Genomic DNA, 17885 nt, shown 5'->3' on the forward strand with positions numbered 1-17885 from the left:
GGATGACATATTTGAAGTGAAAATCAATCGCTTGGAAAATTTGTTGAAGCTGTTTCTGTGATATGATCGCTTCTTTCATTTACTCGTTGAAATGGACTATGAGTCATCATACATTAGCTTCGTTCTGGGAACAGTGGCCTTAAAGCATTTGCAGTCCGCACAGGCCAGGCCAGGGTCTATAACGTCATATTAACGATATGAAGACAAAGATGGACTTGAGGAGTGAATCGCACGTGCACACAGTGGTATGTGTAGAAAACTAAGTATATATTTTGTTATGCACAAACAAACGGTGACTTCGCAAACCTGACAATATGGACCATGTTATGCAAGAATGTGTCGTATGTCCGCGTCAGTTCGCACACGTTTACCAGCGTAACGTGCAGTGACTTTTCTGCGTAGGATGTGAATTTTAGTACAACATCTCTTTCCAACATTCTATGGTTTATGCATTCGTTTTATATAGTGAACCACTGGCATTCGTTTGACGTATAGCATATTAATAAATTTATTACATTTGTACTCGCTTTTGTATGAATTCTTTGTGTAAGATGTCAGTATATTAAACCGTTTTATGCTACGTTCCATTATGTATCTACAAGTTTATTGCATTACACTGTCTATCACCATTTGTTTCGTTTGAAATTGCCAATAAAATGTCCCTGCACATTGAAATTAATGACCTTGCACGGCATGAAAGGATTCTTTGTACAACTTGTGTGTTGTAAGAGACCAACTGTTTCCTGATGGAATGATAAAAAGACATTGAACAGAAGCTGATAGATTAATGATGCGTACAAGGTGAACTTTTTCCTGGCGGTTGGGCAAGCTCATATCAGTTTGTATCTCGAGGTTGTTCAGTTACAGCTGATCAACCGTCAAACGTTTTTTTCATATGAATCATGCGAATACGAGATCTCAAAAAGCGATTTAAAGAAATCCGTAATTATGGATTATCCCTCCATGCGCATGCAAGGCGTAAGAATGTTACTCGTTTCCATCAATTTCAGCGACACTTTTCTGCGACGAACCTCAACTTTTTTATTCCATGTTGAGTTTTCAATCTTGTTTTTTCTGCGTTCGATTGTAAAAAGCTAAATTAAGTACCGAGTGTGCGGTCATTAATGCTACAGTTGATCATACATTTTTTTGTTAAATCAACTTGAAATTAACTAAAGAAAGACCGTTGAATATATATTAAGAAGATTTAGCATGCAATTGCATATTCTTATAAAATGGACATGAACAAGCGTGTCGTTAAAGTAAATTAACGAACACAAGTTAAGCCGACCTGCGTACCCGTTTTTAGATGTAAGTGGAAACAAAAAATATTGTTAGCATAAAAACGAACCGGATACCAGGTTAGGTGTACATGGCGCGACGTTACCACAAAACATACGATGACTATAATATGCCCATATGACAATTTCATAAATAGCAACTCGATAATACGATAAAGACCAGAAGTTTAATTGGAGAACTTAACCGCGCTGCAAACATAAACATTACAGAAATAGACGCTTTTAAACACTCGCTTCGCAACGGGCGATGGCTTGGAACGTAATGGCTGTGACGACCCATCGTTCAACCCACGCGCGATGAATATGCACGATGGTGACAAGATCTGAATCAGTCGGTATCAGAGACATGTCCATGCTTTGTAAGCCACTAAACAGCGGTCGCGGCTTTTTATGTCGCAACACCTTAAAGGTCTCAATACGATTTATTGATGACACTGATTAATGGATCGTAGCAAGGGAAATGAGTTTGTAGTATGTTTGTTTGTTCTGCCCTAGATGTTGGAGGCTTGATGATGCCTGTGGATATTTGGACTTTATGAACATGCTGAAACACGCAAAGATTTTTTTACTGCACGCAAAATCGATGCAATCGCTGTATGTGTATCATGGGTATAGTTTTGTTCGGTACTCAATCCCATTTCTCTCCCATTCGCAGAGAATGAATAAATGGTGCATGTACACACCTATATAGTGTACTGTATAACCTGTTCATTAATTTAAATATCATCTATACCTCAGATGGCTTTACAATATATCTACCCAGATACTTCACATTGCTTCCAAAATATGTTACATTGCCTTGTTACAAAGGGTGTGATATTGATTGAGATGCTATCGCAACGTGCCGAAATATACAAAAAGATACTAAATTTCAATCAGAAGAAATAGCCCGTGGATCATTAACTAATTAAGACATCTGCATTGGATATTCTTTATTATTATCATTGGATCCTTTATGAATCTTACATCTGCAATATGATATTATGCAAAGTCCACATCTAACAAGCAATGGAGTTTATCGTAGTACTGAATAATAAATTGGGTGGGACTCAAATAAATTTAGGTGCATTGAGATCAAATCGCATGATATTACGTTTGTGTAATCTTACAATAAACATTGTACATTTTCGCAGATGAAATTCTAGTCCTCAATCAAGGCACTTAATGCTGATGACATTGTAAATGAATGTTCTTTTAGTGGAACTGTTTAAATGGACTTGTTGACAGATAGGAGAATTTTAAATCTGTCAGTAAATGCCTAAAATTATATACTGTAACCACAAAGCTGTGCAGCCCCAATATTATGAAAAAAAATATTTAAAAAAGAAAAAAGTTTTTCCCCATCGTCACTTAAACCAGTGTCCTTAAGTTTAAAAGGCAATTGCCTAAACCACTGGGCCATTCAGAATTGTATATAGTCACCGTCATTTTATAATTGATTAAAGTGATTAAAGTGTTGTAAATGTTTGTTTACTTAACATAATCATCTAAATTAATCAATCGCTTAGTCTTTGTAACGATTTATTTATTCTCAAATTTAAATGATATTGGGCAAAGGAAGCTGTATTTTCAGTATGAATCAACGTTATTCGTGATATTTTGTGTATTTCTTGTTGTCATCTTTGAAAAAAGGTTGGAAAATTGTCTCATTGAAAGTCTACAAACAAGTCTCTTTAACTCAGAAACTGCAAACAAACAGCATACCTACTGGCGCATACACTTGCTTTTATATAGTACATTGTATTTAATTATTTGCTTATTACGAAAGATATGTCGACGAGTCTTGAATTTTCATTGTGGCGTAATAAATACTCGGTGGAGGAAAGCCAGAGACACGCGATTACTACGCGGGAATTAAACGCGAGTTGTCGTGAACGATGCTTCATCCTGATTTATTTTGATTAATCCTGGAGTTTAAGCGAAAAACCAGAGATACCATTCCACGGAATTGCATCATTACATATCATCGTGTCGTGTTGAATACAGGTGGACACGTGAATATCTCATTCATTTTTCCGCTCCAGGCACCCAGTTAACGCTTATCACGCATTTCGCACGATGTTTATGGCAGATCACATGCAATTATCCTACTCTTTTAATTAACCCATTTATGCCAAGTGGACTCTCCCATCCTTCTAAGTTGGATCAATTTATTTCCAAAATTAGGGATGTCTAGTATTTTTATTTCTATATTTAGAACAATTCTTACAGAAATTCCTTTAAGCAAACAGCGTAGACCCAGATGAGACGCCGCATCATGCGGCGTCTCATCTGGGTTTACGCTGTTTGCAATGTCCTTTTTTCAGGACGCTAGGCATGAATGGGTTAATGGTACTACTCTCGTTGATTGAGAGACAAGGTTGTTGATTCCCATAAGCTTTCGCGATCTTCATGAAATTAATATGCCTTTTGATGTAAATGCTTTATTGTTTTACCCCCAACACCACTAGATTGGATGACTGAATATTTGTTTTGATCACGCCAGTGGAATAATTGGAATACACCTTAGCTAAATAGCTAAACTGAACATCAAATAACTTGTCCTCAGTGTTCAATAGACAAAATACAGCGCCAATTATATCATTACCGGTATATATAACTATATACTTACTGAGCGCATTGATGCAGTTGCCGAGAGCCAGTAGGGAGCGGTTGATGTGCGCGCCCTCCACCATCCGCTTGCCTCGATTGTGCGTGTTGGCTGCGCGTTCAGAGCCCGCCAGGTCGATGAGGAATAGCTTGCCGGTGCGCACTTCCTGCATGGTGTTCTTTACGCGGTTCTGTTGGCGCACGATCACCTGCAGCACGGCGTGTGAACGAGAGGAGGTCTTGTTTGCAGCCGTCGGCTCCTGTGTCCGCTGTGTGTTCCCCTGCAGTAGCAGCCGCATCACCTGCAGCAGATGGTGGAGTGATTAAATGATAATAATGATAACGATGCTGCTGAAGTTTCTGTTGCTATTGCTGCTTCTGCTGCTTATGATATTTATGATGAGGGTGATAAAATGTATGAGATCAATCAAATAGCGAAGATATTTATCGATTCAGTTATAAATAAACTTGGGCTAATAAGTGTAAATATGCCATTAAAAAGTCTTTTTAAGTCACCATGCAGTCGTTTAAAGGCAGACCCCGCATACTCAATTGATCAGAGACGACCATCCTATGATATATTTAATCCTACGGATTCGGACGTACACATTGTTTGCAGTGCAACTAAATGTTATTAAATTTAGTGTGCGCTTTATTTCCGCTTAAATTGCAAAACATGAAATCACTTAAGACTACAAATTAGCCCCCCAACATCGAAGACGGCAAATTGTTCACAGGACATTTCGTCGAGCCGCTGTGAAGGAAGAAATATACTGCGGTCTTAAATTAATATGAATTGGGGGATTTAAATGATTTCCACTGAGAGCTGAGGATATTTGATACATATCCAAATGAATTAATTACACGTGCAAATTACTATTGTAATTGTAATTACATACACATGACAACAATGAACTACGTCATATTTTAGCAGATTATTTACATACTTATCAAAATAAATGTTATATGTATCATTCAATTTCTCACGGTTCAAAAGCTTCCGCTTTTATGTATACGGTTTATTTACTTTTGTATTGGTTCAAACCTTTGATGGCCATACAATATTGATATTGCACATTTCAAAGTGCTTTAATGATATTCAATGTTCAAATAAAATTCGCGATATCGATTAAATAACACTCCCTATTTCAATATAACGCAATTTTAAAAATATTTGAAGTTATGTATAACACTTAAATTATTTATTTATGCCCAAGACTTAGAAAAAACGAAATCAATTTTAGAATTTAAAACATGTCATATTAAATAGAAATTTTAGTGTCTTCACTTAACACGTCAAACCAATAACGACCTATAGTGAAGAACTATAAATATGTCATTTGGATGTGTGCTGTTGTTACTGAGTCACAAATGAAGTGGGAAATTATAGATTAAATTTAGATACGTTCTGTTCACCGAACTAATATTAAATGTCAAACCAAAACCATGTCAATCATAAAAGCAATATTGGATATAATTTTATTATTGTTGAATGGTCAAAAAATATTTATACAGAGTTTTTCTAATTTAAATTGATTAACTTTAAATATAACCGTTTTCATTTGATACATCCGATGCACGTATGTCTTGTATAGCGATCAGGAAAATAGATTAAACATTCAAATTCTGTGTGTGGGTGCAGAGCGGCAGAAATGCTGCCGGAATTACCAAAAGCAATCAAAAATGATGGCATTTAAGTCTGTACAGCTGTCATCAAAATGAACATTGTTTAGTCCGAGCTAGATTTATTGAAAAGCAATTTGAGCGTAAAAATGCATTTACTTCAACATTTAGTAAATTAAGATAATAAATCATTTTCTAACAGAAACTTAATCAAACGTGCGTGTGAGATTGATTGATTACATGTGATCCAGCTTATGACAAACTCGAAATAATTTCTTTAATATTATCAAATGAATGCCTTTTTTGTGTCATGCAAACGTGGTTCTTGGATTTTTAGTTTGGTCTAAAATTGCCATACATTTTGTTTGTATATGTTTATATTTATAAAGTTATAATGCTTATTTTGTTAATATCTAGCATCACCAAAAATCATTCCCACCGTGAACTAGCTCAGAATATAATACCATCGAAGTAATTTAGGCAGGCCTTATTCCGCAGATTGCCAAACGATCTATAGAGCAATCACCGATTATTTCATTCGCATGTGTGTCTTAATCGAGAGACATTAATAATTGGGGGATTCCCCAAGCCTACCGGGTTCGCTTTGACTCGCATTTCAGAAGCAAGATTTGCCGCGAGAAATAAGCCGGAGTTCTTCTACTAACCACGGTCTTTGATTAAGACGTCGTGAGGCAAGTTTAACCACCGCTGTTTCATTGTGCCCATTACATTATCGTTAGTTACAGCCATATATATACATATTTCTCTGAGCATTGTCAAATTAATTCTCATTATTTTCCAGTATCTTTTTTTTTCATACGACATTCACTGGCATTACACATTACTAGTTGACAGAAATAACTAGATTCCAAAACGCAATGCGTACTCAATTAATCCCGTTTAGCAACTTGATAGGCATCTAAACAAATAACTATTTTTAATAGTTAAACAGGACTTGTATGCTTAAGCCGAAACATGATTATTATGCACAGAGATATGCCCTGAGCACGTATGGTTTCGTCGGGGCGTAGGCAATAAAAATGGCATTTCTACAATCGTTAACCCTTTGCATGCTGGGAAATTTGTCGTCTGCTAAAATGTCGTCTGCTGAATTTCTAAAATTAGCATGTTCTTCGATTTTTTCTCAATAATACTATCAGAATAGCAAACAGTTTGGATCCTGATGAGACACCACGTTCTGTGGCGTCTCATCTGGATCCAAACTGTTTGCAAAGGCCTTCAAAATTCGGTTCCAGCACTGAAAGGGTTAATAGCAAGAGATACTCTAAATAATATTCAGCTGATTACTTCGTATCTATCTATTTCTGCTTTACATGATACATCACATCATGTTTGTTTCACTGTAACATCCACTCACATATTAATTACCCTATACCTTTCACCGTATCATATAATAAACGAGTCGTAATTTGTGGCGATGACGTCAAACTAAACAGCAATTTTGTATTATCAGTGCGGGGCGGATTTAACAGCCGCAAAATTTCCATACGTTTACAGCGTCTGTTCCTTGAAACCATGACGCAGGCTCCGAAACTGTCGCCGACGACAAGTAGTACAAAACCAGTCTGCTTGACAGGAAATCCATATAGCACCGTGAAACCGGTATGGAAACCACTCGGGAAGCAATTTTAATGACATGTTTATCGTGTTGGAGTAATACACATGTGTGCATGTAATACTTGCTCATGCTTGGGTGGAAACGAGGCCTCATTTAAAGTAAAGCTGTTTTATCTTATTGGACCAGCCCACTGTCTCTTGTCTATGTTAAAACAACATTGATCAGTTAACACATTTATCAAAATCATCGTAAATACCTGTAAGATAATGTCTTACTTAAAATAAAACTATGATGTACATACTCGAGTCCATCTTTTTAATGAACAATTAGTCAACAAAGGCGTCCATACGATTTTGGGGTCAACAGAAGAAATAGTATTACAACATGAAGTATGAGTAACTACCAAAATAATCAATTATACTAATGTTTTGCCAAGTTAGCACTATGATATGATGATTGCCTTAATCCTTATTCCCTAGCTTTAAATCACAAAGTTCAAGCCGGCCAACCCGTCATATATGATGCCTGCACTCTAAAGTTACCTCGTCAGTTGATCTGGCCTTAACCTCAGAGAGGCCCGCCACCTGGATCCCGCCCTTAGCATCCTCCCGAAGGTCCAGGATCCCCGAGCTGGGGCTGAGGAGATCCCGAATCATCTCGTTATAAATCTGAAATAGGATCCCTAACGTTGTAATAACCGCACGACCATGGATTATTTATTTCCTAACTGTGATAACGATCTCAAAATAATGTTTCTTTTTAACATGGTTAATTCAAAGGGAATTTGTATCTTAACCCATTTATGCCTAGTGGACTCTCCCATCCTTCCATCCGTTTGCCAAGGTTTTTTTTTAGACGCTAGGCATAAATGAGTTAAGATTAAATGCTTTTAGCAATTCTGTAAATTGCATATGAACACGTTTACTAGCAAGTAATGTTAATTTCTAAATTGCATGTTTAATGCAATTCTGTTAATTGCATATGAACACGTTTAATAAAAAGTACCGGTAATTTTAATTTCTAAAATACTACAGTTCCACTAGTGTTTCATGCTTTAATGATATTGGTCATGTCAACAACTCGAATTAAACATTAAAGGGATCTTTTCACGGTTTGGTAAATTGACAAAATTGAAAAAAGTTGTTTCAGATTCGCAAATTTTCGTTTTAGTTATGATATTTGTGAGGAAATAGTAATATTGAACATTTACCATAGTCTAATATAGCCATTATATGCATCTTTTGACGATTTAAAAACCTAAAAATTATAAAGCGTTGCAACGCGAAACGATTGAATAATTTTGAGAGTTCTGTTGTTGTCGTTTAAATTTACGAAACTACGAAGATTGCTTATATAACGTATAAAATACGTCATACATTAACACTCGGTAAAATAGCCGAGAGGGCTAATGCGTTTTTACTCCAGGACTCCAGGGTCACTGATTCGAGCCCCGGTGCGAGCTACATGTTTTTCCTTTTTTAAATTTTATTCTTGATTTTTCACTGAAGCTTTTTAGATCCAAAGTTTACATTTATCAAAATAAAGCATTTAATGACTAACTTCAAAATATGCAAAAATCTGTGAAAAGGCCCCTTTAAAATTAACAGCTTAAAGAGAAAAAGAGAACAATTTACACGTCAAAGAGGTAACGAGCAGTCTTATTAAACGAAACCAACTGACCTCGAGGTATGATAGTGTGACCTTGTATTTCATGTCTTCCCGCGTTTTCTCCATGGAGATGAAGAGATCGTTAAGTGTTCGAGCCATTATGCCGGGATCGTCATCTGTTCCCAACATGGTGTATGTTTTGCCAGCGCCTGTGTTGGTAAGAGAAAAATGTGGACAACACAGCCACAGCAAGTACATGGAAAAGAAATCCAAGTACCTCTTGATTAACGGTTTCATAAGAATACTCTTTGGAAGGAATGTGTGTACCCGTTATTGGTAATGTCTAAGTACAATAATCAGAAAGCAAGATATATTGTATGGACAAACATTCTTCAGGCACGGGTTTTAGAATGCCACACTATTTTCTGTAGAAATTCTTAGATAAGTGCCAAAGCCTGCATTTGGGGAAAAAACGTTAAAACCTTTAAATCATGTAGGTTTTGCATGGCAACCATTTTGCAGACAATGCATACTCAGACAAGATCCATACTAAATTACACGAGCAGATTAATGACATTAGCCTTGATTAACCAAACAAATTAAATGGCGGCTTATCGCATATATAATGTTCATATAACATTGCTGACACATAACGGCCAAAGTATGCCTACGCCGAAACGTTCGCTGAGCAACGCGTGGTCGGTGGTCGTTTGTTTGGTATTGAGACTATGGTTTGTTTGCACGGATTCGCGTGTTCTTGTCCCGGGAGCAACTGAAATGATGTTTTAATTTCTGTTAAGCCGTTCGTAGCCATGTCCAGACAGATAAAGACCCTTAACAAATCGTACAGTGTTTGTCTCTCTTTCATTAAATTAGACCGCTGACATTGGGACAATCGCTGAGGCACGCTTTACAAACAGCCCGTGGTCATACTACATATTTGAAACCTAGGTGTAAATTGAAGTATTCACTATGGAGTTAGTTAACATTTTTCGACGCATAAACATACATTAGACAATATTCAAAGCATGAAAATTTTGCAGCAAAGAACACATGCATAAAATAGGTAAATCTTTTTTTTAAGATTGTTTTGATCAATCGCGAACAGAAATATATTTTGCATGTATATTTTCTAAGTTGTTGTAGAGACGGAACTACTAATCAATACGTTTGTACCGTGTTTTGAGATGATAAATTAAATAGTTCGTAAATATGCTAGAATATGCTAGATGCAGAGAGTGATATTTGAACAAGTCATGAAAATATTGACAAACCATCATTTGATAATTATGAAATAGTGTTTTACGTCTTTTGAACTTGACAATATCTTTTACACTGGCTAAATGCAACCAAAGATCCTCATCAAAATTGCATAACGCGTTTAAAAACAACCCAGGCCGTAGTCAATTAATATTTTCTGGTTTTGTAGTTACGACTTTTTATTTCGTTCCGTTTCGTTTCAATATGATTATAAACAAGATTTACAATAACACGCTTGACATTTAAAAAATGCGAAAGGGAAATGATAACATGGAATCAATTGTATATATTGACTTTAATGTTCCCGTATTGTACTCAACAGTTTCAACAGCTCTCAATAGAATATATAAATAATGTCCCTGTAAGACATATATGGTATGTTTGAATGGGACAAGCTTAATGAACCTCAATAAATAAAGGCAGACGACACTTTCCGCCTATTTCCGCTTGAAGAGGCTTCTTTCAAACGCACACAATACAATCGGAAAATGTCGTCCCTGAGTAAAGTGTGTGGACTGCAAACTGAAATTTAGACCGACACTTTACGGACGCGTATTTAGCCCGAGTTTTCCAGAACGAGACTCGAATATACTTGATAAAAGTCATGTAGTAAAACTGTATTTGCTGAAAAGATTGTAGTTTTGTAACCGGATACTAATGTTTGTCATACTGCAGTGCCACAGAGGCCTTCAAGCTGTGGTCAGTATTAAACCAATAACCATTAAAAGCAGTCAATGACGCCTTCTATGACCTATATTATTTAAAATACAACGTATTTGCTAATTGCGACATATGCAGTCTTCCTTATTTACATATAGTCCAGTCTTCAGTATATAAACCCGTATTAAGAAATGTGCTCTTCACCAATCAATCACTGTCGATTCCGCTGAGTTGTATGCAAGTCATTTATCAACGGGTCTAGGGTAAACATCTTGAGCGAATATCTACAACGTCGTATAATAGATACATTAAAGATACAGTTCTCATTCAAACTTAATGGAAGTCAAGATGTTGAAACCTTTAGATAAGTTATACTATACAATCTACCTCGCAGTGCAAACATTGGCTTAGCCCAAACCAAACAAACTAGCTTCAATAAATAAAGCATTGTACAATCGGATATTGTCGGGATTTGTAAACACTTTTAAATAGGCATGGGGAAAGTTTTACAAGCTGTAAAGTGATATAAGGAGCATGGTCTTTCCAAAGCTCTTGATCTAATGAATGTTGAATATTACCTAATGCCATAATTCTTATGTGTAACCCGTTGAGCTTTCATTAAGAAACCGTGTCAGTGCAACGCGCAAACAAGAAATGAATGTATACCGTTTTCTATTAAGTTTTTTATTCAATGCATGGTGGTAGTAATAAAATCTTTCCCCCAGATCCTTGTTAGAATTAGATAAACCAATAGTTGGGCGGATTAGACTACGTGCAATCCATTATTTGTGCTATGCTCTGTGAAAAAGGGGTTAAATTCATGTGCGTAAAGTGTCGTCCCAGATCAGCCTGTGCATTCCGCACAGGCTAACCAGGGACGACACTTCCGCATAAACTGGATTTTTGCTAAGAAGATACTTTGTTTAAACAGACAATACCATAAAAAGACATTGTCGTCCCTAATAATCCTGTGCGGAGTACACAGGCTAATCTGGGACGACATTTCATGCACATGCATTAAACCCCTTATTCTTATTAACTGTGGATTTCTACCTTAGGGATTTTGTTGTGATTTTAAATGGTCATTCCACTTTGTACGTATTCGAAATATATTGTATTCCACAATTTTCCGTTGTCTCTGTTACCTTTTTATCCTGATGAAATTCTATCCACGTGTTTGTTGTGATCAATGATCGTAAAATTATTAATATTCATGCGACGACAAATGATCGGTTTGCCAAACTGAAGGTCAACGACTCGGGTCAGTCCGAGTTCACTGATTAACTAACGAGATTAATTGCCTATATTGAGTTAATGGAATAATAGGCGTTCTTTACATGAACCCATGTGTGCGTTTATGGCTCAAGTTTTGGGGTCAATATTGTCGTTTATGGTCGTTGAATATCCCGTTTGAAACCGTAAAATAGTAAACAACATGCCTGCGCCACACCGTGACTGTGTGGGTCACAGGTGGTTAGCGTGCGGCTATGATATTAATTAGTGAAAACATCATTTTGAATGATAAATAATCATATTATAACGAAAAATAAACTTTTCTGAAATACAAATTCACCATCAAATATATATATATATATATATATATATATATATATATATATATATATATATATATATATATATATATATATATATATATATATATATATATTTGATAGTGATAATTCTTTTTTTCAGAAAAGTTGATTTTTCGTTATAATATGATTATTTATCATAACCGTATTACCTTTCATTTACAAATATCGTTGTTTAAAAAAAAAGATGTTAAATTTGTAGCGTTCTTGTGAATATTGTCCCTTCCTTGGTCATTTCACAGAAGGGAAGCCCATAGTATTATATAATATATATATAATAATACTATGGGCTTCCCTCCTGTGGGTCATTTCATGCGAGAATGTGAAATCAGAAGTTATTATGTACATTTAAGCACGATAATTGCTAACGTCTTACCCGTAGCTCCGTACGCAAACACGGTGGCGTTGTAGCCCGTGACGACATTATCGATTAGGAATTTGGTGGAGGACTTGTAAACATCCTCCTGAAACAACGACACACATGCACACATCAACAGTGACATACAAGCATACAGTAATGGGGAAAACGGGGTGAAACGGTTTGAGATCATATGAGTCGCGTTCTGAGAAAATTGGGCTTAATGCATGTGCGTAAAGTGTCGCCCCAGATTAGCACAGGCTAATCAGGGACGACACTTTCCGCTTTTATGGTATTTTTACTTTCAGGAAGTCCCTCCATACCGAAAATCACACAGGTACTAACAATCGATAGCGAACCACCTTTTGACAGGTTGATAAAAACACACAACTTAGGGACGGTTCAATTGCTGTATGCCCTTCTTTTTTAATGTAAATGTGAATAAAGATATCAAAAATAACGAAAGAAAAAATACGAAGCAATCTTATATTTGTTCGTATGAAGGAGCATACAAATATATCCGTTTGCGGTATACTTGAATCGAAATGCAATAGTCTAATGTTCGACCTTTGTGGAGTAGGGACAAAAGACTGGCAATTTGCCGCGTTTGCTTTGGCACTAATATACGACTAATTATCTTGAATTTCGGGTTATTACTTTTCATTTCTCCGACCCGGCTGATTTGTTCAAACAATTAAAACTGTAATCTCTTGATCAGGCGTCTTAATTGTGTGTCTTTTGGGTTGTTACACGATAATTTAACGGAACTTCGGCGTCTATTCTGCTAGTCAGTTATGTTTTGACTGCTTTAGTGATATATATTTCATGGCCTATAATATAATGTGCATAATTAATGGTGTTCGCACTTGAAAATCATGCTTGCATCTTGACAAGCAAATTCTCAGCAGAAAACATGGAGGCAATGTGTTTATTTTGTGCTTTTTAAGTAGAGACTGTCTGTCGGTCTCATAGTAATACATTTAAACCTTTATAGTATATACCGGCGATAAGATTACATATAAATGATTCAAAAGTATATGCCGGTGCAATAAATTATAATGATTAGTCGTAAAATAGACAGGGAATCATTTTACACTCATGCTTATTTCGAAAAAGAACATGCACAATAATATATGTTTTATGTTTTTGTTTGAATCACATGACAACGACACTTGTATTCTATTTTCGAAAATGTCTGGACTAAAATGTATATTCCACAAAGAGGATGGTCGTCGGATAGCAAGGTTGAAAATGTATATAAAAAGAGCATCGAATTGTATGGGTGTACATTTGACACGCCATATTAGATAAAATCGGAACAAGATTGCAGTAAATAGTGTTTCAGTCAAGATACAGTTGATAAAATCATCGTTTATTTCACATATTTGTGCCATGATTGATTAATTTTGCTGAGATGCAATAACATTGTTTTATCGGTTAAGTGAACCGGTATTTCAGATTCAAGAAATTCGAAAACCCCAAAATATCGCTGGATCTCAAAATATCGCTGGATCTCAAAATATCGCTGGATCTCAAAATATCGCTGGATCCCAAAATATCGCTGGATCCCAAAATATCGCTGGATCTCAAAATATCTCTGGATCTCAAAATATCGCTGGATCTCAAAATATCGCTGGATCCCAAAATATCGCTGGATCCCAAAATATCGCTGGATCTCAAAATATCTCTGGATCTCAAAATGAAAAGTCAATTTCGATTGAGCCTCGATCACATGCATTTATTCTTAAATCATTACTGTAGTCCATTTCATATAAAGATGAAATGGTTTCGAATGTGTAAAATACCATGCATGACCTCTTAATTCTGTTGCACTGCGTCGACCCAGGGAAGTGGGCGAAATTGAAGAGTTTTTCAACCGTTGATATTTTGTTCCTGTCTATTGGTCAATATCCCCAATATTCTGTTGTATTTATTTTGTTCTTTAATATATCCTCACCAATGTCCAATGGCACATGACAAGTCGATATTTATACAAACGTTTTTATATTTCTCGGTTTTATATATTTTAATAAATTTATACAATATCAACTGAAATGCTTTGTTCTCTGTACAAAATATTTATGCCAACAGATTTTTCATCTTATACTTATTTAATACAAGGTGAAAAAAGATGTGTTTGTGAAACACTACGTCCCCCCATATATTTGACCTTTGACCTTGAAGGATGACATTGACCTTGATCTTTCACCACTCAAAATGTGCAGCTCCATTAGATACACATGCATGCCAAATATGAAGTTGCTATCTTCAACATTGCAAAAGTTATGGCAAATGTTAAAAGTTAACGCTAACAAACCAACAAACCAACAAACAGACAGGGCAAAAACAATATGTCCCCCAGTATAGACTTGTGGACATAATAAACCTGCTGGTCATCAAGGTACCTTATTTGCCACGCTAATATGTATACTGGTACGCAGTTCATATCAACATATTATCATTCGCCCATTTGTCCATCACTAAATGTTACATCTCGGTACGTCACTCATATACATATACTGCATAACTGTATTTACAGCTCAAGTGAATAAGACGCTTCGAACTATTTTGAAAACACAACAAGTGAAACTTCAGCTGCAACAGTAGCAGAGAAACCTTATGATAACACGCGGACCTAAGTTTATGGTTAGAGACAAATGTTTTTTAAAGCGAGACAAACAATGTATTAAGTAAGACAAACAATGTATTAAGTAAGACACAAAAGTAAGGAGCAGTGAATGCAAAGCAATTAGTTTTATTATCAGAGTCCAAAAACTCGCAAAACATTCAAGTGTAAATAAAAATGGGCCGTAATTCAAATTAAATAGCATTAGAGAATCAATTTAATTATAATTTAATTACATTGTATTTAATTGTTGAAAAACCAGAGTATCCTAGAACTGTAACGTCTGAAGCACGATGAAATAAAAAAAGAGCATCAACTTAATAACGCCTTTCGTAGAAAACCCTTTAGAGACATAGCATAATGAATGTAGTTGAATATTCAGATCATCGTCGTACAATTCAGGAAGAAGTCACAATAAATGTTGTAAAACGCAAAATAACATAGCTTGGTTGTGAATGTCTCTCTTCAGCTACATAAAATAAGATAATATATGTTAAACTGTTTAAAGGAAATAACAATCTTACAGCCAATTACAATTTAAATACTTGTATTATAATTTGACTTTAAAATCGATATACACAGTCTGAAAAGCATTTAGAAAAGTTAAGAATGCTTACACGAATAAAAGTTGTTTGCAATGCATGCTGTATTCAAATTAATGCCGATAAATTAATGATATGATTTAGTTCATACGACTTGAATTGTGACATTTTTTGGTCTCTGGCATAAAACGCTTATTTTGAAATGTGCGGATTATAATATGTGCGTTTTTAATACTACGAGACTTTTTTATTTATCGTAAATCATTAAAACCCAATTTTTGGATTGTTTAATTAACCATAGCATTATATAATAAATGCCTCATTCTATACATACATGTATGTACATTTATAAACATACACTTATAATTAAACAAGTATGCATTTTATTGCTCAACATTTTACCAAAATTTGAAAAGTTTAAATGAATTTAAATTGGAACCATTTGACGTCAGGTATGACCGGTAGCTAACAAAATATTTATCGTACCACACTTTGTGCATTTCAGATGATTTCGAAATGTGAACTGTGAAGAACACGGCAAATATTTCAATGTCTTTACGCAAATAATAAAACAGGGATCAGATCTCAACAAATCGATGTAAAACATCATTTGACAACATTATGCAATAATCTGACATTAAGTGTTTCTCTTACATCAAGAGCTTAATCAAAATAAACATGTTGTTTGGCATTCATTTCTTGTCCTTATTTGAACTAATGCTGACTAAAGAAAACTCGTAAACTCAACCACTAGTTTATGTAAATAAACATGTTGTTTTGCCTTCTTATTTTGCTCCACATGGGTCTTGACACTGGTGTTAACACATGAGATGAAATCGATCTTAAAACAATTTTACTGTAACACTTAAACGGATCAAAGTGGTGACGATGTTTCCGTCTGATTTTTAGACCAGGGATTATGGTCGAATCAATAATCAGTTTGTAATGTTTGCAAAAAAATGATGTTAATATAAACATTTGATTACGTTGAAATTTCAGCGGCGCACACATTATTTGTTCTTGTCAAACCCGTCCGCAGCAAGTCAGACTGTCGTCAGCTTTCGGGAGATTCAATTCAGCTCATATAGATCGTCGTCTGAGCCCCAAAGGGTCTCATCAGCAGGTGTGGAAACATGCTGATAAGCCCGTCTTGTTTTTGGTGGACTTCAATAATCACTGAAATGGACTTTTCGCGGAAGTCTCGCAAAGTTTGATCGATTGAGTTGTAGGCTTTGTTTCCTGCCCTCCGTACTAGCAAGCGCGTCCGCGTTTTAGAAACAATGAGCGTGCACATTTATTGTCGATTTGATATACTCGTAATAAGCATTTTAAATGCATTTCTCTTTGTTACCTCGGCCAATGCACTCATTTTAATTAGTTACAAAAAAACGGAATTCAGTGTTATTTTCTGTGATGGACGAATATAAATCAGTGAAAGAAATGTTGATGTTAAAAGTTACTGATTCGGATCGTCATCTGGAAACCCATGAACAATATAATAATAATGTCTTTAGTACTGGACGATATGGAAAACTGGTTAATTTAGAGGAGATACGAACGCTCGAGATTGAATGCATATGAACCCGATACATTAAATTACATCAATACCAAACATGTGTGAAACATACAGTTCAGATAGTGAAATGGGTTGTCCATGTGACCCACGTCATACCAGCAAAATCTCATTGTTTTATCTTTGTTGTAGTAATTTAATTGGATTTGTCATACGGTAATCCTGATGCAAATATTTGCTTACCCTTTCACTGGCTTAACTGAATTTCCGACATAGCTTATTTGTGAGTATGGATTTACATTATCAATTGATGAATTCATCAGTCCAACAAACCTTGTATTCATAGATTGACAGAGCATCAATGCAGCATTGTCATGTAGGTCAATACTCTTCTTACACAACAAAAAGGTGGATACAATTGACACTTGAATTGGAATTATATTTGCTTTATTCGGAGTTATCAGTCAATAACCTTTTTTTGTATCGTGACATTTCACTTAAATTAATAAACACCAATCTGTTTTACGGTATCGTAGCCATAACCATCAAACGTTTATCGAAAGGAGAAGGGCAAACTGTAGAACTAAGATCATTTCAATAACGGCAATGCTTCATTCCAATAGACATCGGTATT

General features: G+C 35.5%; 1 protein-coding gene across 4 annotated transcripts in view; it reads right to left on the reverse strand.

Annotated features, from left to right (window-relative positions):
* Positions 1-17885, reverse strand: part of LOC127866364 (kinesin-like protein KIF19) — a 38235-nt gene that overhangs the window by 8629 nt on the left and 11721 nt on the right. For all 4 annotated transcript variants that reach the window (XM_052406843.1, XM_052406844.1, XM_052406841.1 and 1 more), the window contains exons 4-7: positions 12589-12676; positions 8773-8909; positions 7635-7760; positions 3913-4192 (exon numbers count right to left, since the gene is read on the reverse strand). In XM_052406843.1, coding sequence (XP_052262803.1) covers positions 3913-4192; positions 7635-7760; positions 8773-8909; positions 12589-12676 — 631 coding nt within the window. The remainder of the gene's footprint in view (positions 1-3912; positions 4193-7634; positions 7761-8772; positions 8910-12588; positions 12677-17885) is intronic.

This window comes from Dreissena polymorpha, chromosome 2 (genome assembly GCF_020536995.1).
Source record: "Dreissena polymorpha isolate Duluth1 chromosome 2, UMN_Dpol_1.0, whole genome shotgun sequence".
NCBI lineage: Eukaryota > Metazoa > Mollusca > Bivalvia > Myida > Dreissenidae > Dreissena > Dreissena polymorpha.